Raw genomic sequence first — 7,124 nt, 5'->3', positions numbered from 1 at the left:
CTCTGCCCTGTCTTCTACGGGGTCGTGAGCCACCTCCCTTGGGGAAGACTTCTGCCCTTAGCAGTTTTTATCCTGTGTTCCCCCAAAGCATCTTTGTTTGAACTCAGGCCTTTTACCAGAGCCCCATCTGGTAGCCTACACCCTTAGTCTCTTTAAGTGGCTATTGGGGCCCAGCTACATCTTGAGGAGGTAGCCTTAATCTGGGCAAGGGCACCTCCAGGACAGTGAGGCTGACGGTGCTCTTGGCAGGGAGGGCTGGCCCGAGGCCAGCTTTCAGGCCCACGCGTCCTCCCCCTGCTGCATGGTATTCCTGGGGAGGGGCCTGTAAGATTTGCTTCTCACCCACTCCGAGCAGAATGCTTTGTCTGGGGAGGAGGCAGCCAGTCTAGACCTGAAGCCCGGTCTGTTCGATGATGAGTAAGGTGGCCCGGAGGAGACCGAGCATAGGTCCCTACTGCACGGTTACGCATACGACACTGGACTCCTGGCTGTAGCTTACTCTCACTTTGGTCTGGTGATGGCCAAGGTAGTTTTTAGAAATCTATTTAAAATATCTATCTGTATCTACTTACTGTGTTTTCTGAGTACGCAAATGTAAATAGTACAATTTGCAGTGCAAAGTCCTTCGCAATAACTTTGTTGTGTATTATGTTAAAAACATTGGCAACCGTGACCACCATGGACTGTTCTTCCCTTCGGGGCAAGGATACATGTAGGACTCTGAACTTTAAACCTTCGGCGTGGTTGAAGCAGCAGCCTGCATGTGTGGACTGTCACCAGTGCCTCGCCCAGAGATGCCTGGCCTTCACCCAAAGGGATTCTCTGCCACCCCGACTCCCACAGGCAGCGCCCACACTGAGGCGCCTTCGCGCTGACCGCTGGACTCTGCCATAGACTGACCCTCTTGTCTGGCTGCTGCAGTTTGTCTGTAATGCCCCGATATGTTGCATTTTTCCCATTTGGATGAATAAAAATAAAAGCTTCTGTCTTAAGCAGCGACGGGCTGAACTGTTCTGTGCGGGACCTTCTCTGGTTAAATGAAGGTTCCGACTGCGGTGAAAGGGTCAAGTGCACGACCACTTTTTTGGCACTTACGGTGCTCTGGCTCAGTACATGTGGCACAGGGATGAGGGGCCGAGGCCTAATTCCTGTTTACAGGCCTTTCCAATGAGATGCAAAAAGTTTGCACGACCTCAAACTTGAACCCAGCACAGCGAGTAGTGAGTTATGGGTGCTGAATCCTGAAACTCAGAAGTGACCGGGTGCTTCTCACTCATCGCACTCTTAATCCTCACACCTTGGAGCCCAAGCCCACCTCAGCCACCTCGAAGAATGAGGACAGAGGAGGTGGCCCAGGGCCTGCTGCTGCCCCCGTCCAGGTAAGCCGAGAGCTGTGTGAACAAAGGCGCTGGCTGTTTTACTTCATTTTGTAACTTGGGGCCTACCTTCTCCCTGCGCCCCTTCGCCTGGAGTTACAACCATGCTAGGACAGGGGCAGAGGGCTGGCCAGGCCCGCTGTTGCCACCTGCAGCCTCACGCCCAGGCTGGCCTCTGTGGGCATGAGGGGGAGCCAAGCCAGGCTTGCTTGTTCTTGGGCCCTGGACGTGGTGGGACCTGGTAGAAATTGAAATCCCAGCTCTTGTAATCACAGGCAAGCCTTTCAACTTTACTTAGAAATCTGAGAATAACATCCCTTAACTCACAGGGTGTTCTGGCAGCTGGAGCGTGAAGAGCCCAGAGTTCAGCAGTAAGGAGTTGAGTGACCCCTAGGAGACAGGCACCGAGCCCTTTGCGCAGGTAAGCAAAAGGACTTGGAAAGGTTCAGTACTTGACAGGTGTGTATCCAAGGTGGCCTTGAACCCAGGGTTCAGGCCCCGAGAGTCCAGGTGTGCTACCTGTAGTGAAGAGCTATGAGAGCTATACCCACCTGCTGCCCACACGGTCATCTTAAAGTAGCTGCCCTGCTGGTCATTGGGAGTTAGAGACGTGGCTTAACATCCTAACCATGTTGTCTGGGCCTGGAACCTCTCTATGGGCCCAATTTCTTCACCTATAAAATGGGGAAGGGCAGAGAACTTAGTACTGGGTCCTCCTGTTCTGGGAGCGCGTGCCCCGGCCATTCTGTGTAGCCCTAATCCTCACGTCTGTCCTTCTGCCCTTCTCCGATCCCCGCTCCCACCCACAGTGAATCTTAGATCTGAATCTCAGTGTCAGAATCAGGCATATCTCTGAGCTAGGGAAGCATCAGAAGAATCCTTTAAACATCCACACAGATGACGATATAGGCCCAGAGAGGCCAAGCACGAGACGCTCCCAGGCCCCAAGGGGCCTTATCAGCAATTTATTCCCCTCTGCGTAGACTCAAGGTTTTCACAAGCGTTGAGTCGGTTCAGAGCTGGGACTGGGGTTCCAGGCTCACGTTTAGCTTCACTCCTTTCGTCACTCACTCCTAGGGGACTTGAAGGCAGATGCCTCGTCTCACATCCTGAGCTGCCCCCTTCCCCACCACCCCCGAGTTATTAACAAGGTTCCATCAGCTCAGGTTCAGCAGGGCCTGCTGGATGGTCCGCTCAGCCTGTCATACACTTTCACTTACCTAGTGAGCAGCCCCGAGAGCAGAGTCAGGGGAGAAAAGTGGCCACGATCAGGTCCAGGCCCTGAGTTTCCCAGCGCAGGGCCTCGTGCTCCTCCTCCCACCGTTCCCCCAGCCGCCCTGCTTCCCGACGTCGCTTCATGGCCAGGCTTCTTCAACGCTGCCCTTGTCTCTGCTTCCTTCCCTCCCCTCGCAACCCACTGCAGCCTGGTCTCTCTCTCTACCGCACCCCCCTCTTGAGCACCAGTCACCAAACCCTTTCCGGTGCTGCCCGCAGCCCAAGGCAGAGCTCGCGCGTTCTTCTGTCCAGGTGGCCACAGCCTTATTCCCTGCTCCAGGTCCTTTCCCCTGATGGCGGTCGCTAGACTTCCACCTAGCCCTTGCTTAAACCTGCACGTCCCCGGGCAGTCTCACCCATGGTCCTAGCCTCTGCTTACACGCCAGAGCAGGGGTTCTCGACCAGGGGTGTCGTGTCGCCCCTACCCCGAGGACATTTGGCAATATCTGGAGACATTTTTGGTTGTGACAACTGGTGGTAGGGATGCTGCTAAGTGGCTATATGGCACAGGACAGTGCCATACAACAAAGAATGGTCAGTGTTGAGGCTCGTAAACCCCATGGTGGCGCTGCCCACACAGTTCCCGAGTGGCAGGACTGTGGACATCCCCAGCATGTGTTTCACAGGCGACCTCAAATCCATACGCTGGAAGCTCGATTCATCCTCCTGGCATTTCCTGCCCGTGCCCTCACCGAGTTACACTGACTCTCCAGGAATTCTTCTCAAATCCGGCTTCCCCTTCTGCTTCAGACTTCTTGGCCCAGGTGGCCTCAGCTAACTCACCCAGTCCCCTCTCCTGTCAGACTGCAGGGCTGTTTCTGCCACCTGCACGTCTTCCTGCATTTCCCTCCGCGAATCCCCGGGCCGTCAGCGCAGGAAGCTGCCTCTGCCATTCCGGCTCCCTCCGCTTCCGCACGGGCCCACGTACCTGCTAGAGCACGTCGTGTGCAGTGGCAACTATTCTTCTTAACCTGGTCTCAACATATCTAGGGGACCTCCCGGAGAGCAGGGCCCCTCTGGGTCACGTGAGGCCCGTGTGCCGAGTCTGAGTGGCACGCGGACGCCTCGGTCTGGGCTGGGGTGAGGATTTCTGCCCGGCGCCTACGCTCCTGAGCGCTGGGACTCTGGGGACTGGAAAAGCCTAGACGAGGCTGTGCTTCTGGATCCCTGTCCCGCTGGGCCAGGAAGGCGGACCCCAGAAATACGCCCACCAGCCTGTGGGCGGCAAAGGAGTCCCCACTGTGCTCTGAGCCCCTGCCACGGCCCAGGCCCCAGCCTCGGGGCGGCCTCACTCACCACCTTCCCTTCTTCGTGGCCTGCGTCTTGGCCCGCTTCCATCCGAAGGCCGGGTGTGCCTAGGGTCCTGGAGGGCAGGTTGAGCAGGGGGGAACCGTAGGGTGGGGGGCACTGCTCTTCTTCCTGCCACAGAGAAGGGGGCGAGGTGGTAAAGAAGGACAGCAGAGGGCCGGGGGAGCCTCATCCCCGTGGCGCAGGGCTGTGGGCAGGCCAGCAGTGACCGGAAGAAACTTTCTAAAGGCTGGAGCTGTCCGTGCCACCACTCCTGAAAGCTCCGCAGGCAGAACGGGACCCCGGGTGCTCGGGCTGCCTTTCTGCTCTTCCGCTCTTTCCCTGCACATTCACGCCTGGGACCCGAACTCCTCCCATCTCTGCCTGGTGAGATGCTTCAGTCCTTTAAGGCCTAACCACACACTTCTCTCTCTGATAAGATCTTCCTAAACCTCAGAGACAAAAACTGCCTCACCTGTGACCACAGTACTTCATTTCTCAGAGGGACAATGCTTGTGAGGAAGCCTCCCAGAGGACCACGCCCTTGTCCTTTGTACCCTCCAGGGCCTGGCACGCCTCGGCTGCTTAGTGAGTGTCTGAGTGGATGGAGATGCTCACACACCCCGATTTGACTCACAGAGGGTGATTTTCTCTGCTTGTGCGAGGGGAGCAGGAGCACATAATGATAAAACGGGTTTTTAGAAAGCAATGCTGTTTGTACCAAAATATTTAATGAATATGCTGTTAAAATAAAACCGACAGAAGAGATAGTAATACAACTTTACTGGTTTATATTTCAGTTCATAGCGTTAACACACTGGAACTACCCTAGCACAATGTCCACGCGCCTCGTTTTAGATGGGCTTACAGCTGTTCTGGTAACTGAACAAGAAAGACACAGCGTGGTGGAGGGGACAGCTGCGGGGTAGGGGACTGCCACTCGTTACCTCCCTCATCACAGGTGGCCTCGGCAACTGTCAGTCAGCACAGCCCAGGGGAGGAGAGATACAAAACAGCCAAGTGTCTCTACATACAAACCAGTGCCTCTTGTAAGCAGCCACCTCCACACCACACACAGAAAGACGGAATCATCTCTGAGATGGCCTGTCAGCACCTCGCCGTGTAAATGAACAGCTGAAGTTATTTTTTAAAGGTGTTAAAACTTCCATAACGTAGTTTTGAAGTGAGAACTTGCAGCCCATCTGAACAGCGAGGTTTACAACCCAGCCACACTCCAAGGAGGGCCCAGGCAGGCAGGGACACAGGCCAGCAGGACGGGGGCCTCTCGGCATGTGTGTCCTACACGTACTCACATTTACACAAACACGGACACAGCTCAGTGTCTTTCTCACTTATACAACCTGTTGTGTGAAACCCCGGGAGTCTGGACGTTAACAGCAGGGAGGAGAGCAGAACCCAACCAACCTTGAGTGAAATTAAGTGCCCAATAACCATATAATTAAGTTGTGCAGATCAGTCCTAGTCTGAGATTTAAACACTGTCATCGGGGGCACGGGGAGAGATATTTATATATATACACACGCACACACACGACACATTGAGCAAAATAGGATTTGTCCACATTGTGATTAATCCAGCCTCACAGTCAGTCAGCTCACACTCTCCAGCACTGGAAGTCACTTTGGCAGCTAACACTAAAAAAACAACAGGAACTATGAGAGTTGCATAGAATTGATCAAAAACGTGAATAATGCCAAACCGAAAACCTGTGCATCATATAGTTTAACAAAACTAGGTGGCTTCAACTACAACCATGAAACCCTCCTATTTAAAACAAAGTGCTTCTCCATATCTACCTGGAGGACCCTCTGCTGGCACTGAAGCAGATAAGAATTATTTCAGTTACTTATCCCCTTCCCCGCCCACACCCCAATATATATAATATGTATATTAAAAAAAAAAAAAGATTAAAGGTTTAGAAAAAAACAACAGCCTGAAAGGATCCCCCAACTCTGTCAGCTCGGCCTGTGGGCCGGGTGAGGTGCTGACCTACACTGGGAAGAGGCCTGGAGGTCACCCGAGGGGCGACTGGAGCACATCCGGAACGGCTGTTGGGCTAGCAAGCCTGTTAGTGTCAGTAGTGAGGGGGGCCTTACCCAGAGGCTGCCTGCTTCATGAGCTCTGGTCCAACGACCTACCAATATGCTTCTATGAAACTGACTTGGGTACAGTCTGGTCCTGGGACATGTCACAGAATCACACATCTGGCCAAAGAAGGCAACAAAAGGTGTCATGTTCTCAGAAGGTGTCCGGAGGCAGCAGTGCTCTCAGCAAGTCTCTTTCCCTTGGACCCCGGTCGCCGTCTTGATGGAGCTCAGCGTTCGGTTAAACCATGTCTTCTTGGCTGCCTGCACCTCGTTTAGGGCAAGGCCCAAATGGTGCTCTAAGTCCTGCAGGAGCAACAACATGCAAGTGGTTGTCAGCTCCAGTGTCAATGACATTTCCTCCCCAGAGCTCGGCCAAGACAGGAATTCAGTCTATTTACTCATGAGAGGCCCCCAGAAATCCCCCCAGTCTCAAACTGGCAACAGAAAGACCTGGAATGCCTAAAGCTGTGGGATCTGTGCGAGTCATGACCTCATTTCTTACCTAGTCTGTTCATTAAAACAGCCTCCTAAATGGGCATCTCTCTCTCTCCCGTCCACCCACTGCATGCCAGGTAGACAGAGCTAAAGCTCTAGGTAAGACCACATCACTGGCTTCCAGCAAGAACCTTTAAAGTCTGGACTCCCTGACAAGGCATTTGAGATGCTTCAGTCCAGACCCACGCACTCTCTTCCAGCTCAGCACCCATTTCCACCCCTAATTCCTGAAGCTCCTTACTGGGCAAGCCCTCTCCTCCCTCTAGGCTGCTCAACATGCCACTTCCTCCACCAGGAATTCTCACTGTTCTCTCTCTCCTGTAGCTGCAAGCCCTGTTCATTCCATTACCACTGCTGCCTTGATGATGCCTTTCCTGGAGAGCCATATAAGCCATGTCTTAGCTCTGCAGCCCTAGCAGCTAGGACAGGGCCCGACAAAGAGCAGGTGCCCAGTGATGTGGGAGACCAGGCCCTAAGCTTTAGTCCTGAACTTGGTTCCTTCCACAAACAGGGCTTAGTGCTTTGTGCTCAGTACTGACGCTGATGGAACTAGCCGTGCAGTATAAAGATGAGCAAAATAAGC

The 7,124-nt window shown here is 53.9% G+C and overlaps 1 protein-coding gene across 10 annotated transcripts in view; it reads right to left on the bottom strand.

Annotated features, from left to right (window-relative positions):
- Positions 1-4,647: 4,647 nt before the first annotated feature.
- Positions 4,648-7,124, bottom strand: part of RABGAP1 (RAB GTPase activating protein 1) — a 132,342-nt gene continuing 129,865 nt past the window's right edge. For 8 of the 10 annotated variants that reach the window (XM_039861477.1, XM_039861474.1, XM_039861476.1 and 5 more), the window contains one exon: positions 5,877-6,349. In XM_039861477.1, the coding sequence (XP_039717411.1) occupies positions 6,227-6,349 (123 nt within the window). In that variant the 3' untranslated portion in view covers positions 5,877-6,226. Of the gene's footprint in view, positions 6,350-7,124 lie in introns of all 10 variants that reach the window. The other 2 variants (XM_039861475.1, XM_039861480.1) reach the window with 2 other exon arrangements.

This window comes from Pteropus medius, unplaced genomic scaffold (genome assembly GCF_902729225.1).
Source record: "Pteropus medius unplaced genomic scaffold, Ma_sr-lr_union100, whole genome shotgun sequence".
In the NCBI taxonomy this organism is placed as follows: domain Eukaryota; kingdom Metazoa; phylum Chordata; class Mammalia; order Chiroptera; family Pteropodidae; genus Pteropus; species Pteropus medius.
This window is presented reverse-complemented; position numbering and strand designations above follow the sequence as displayed.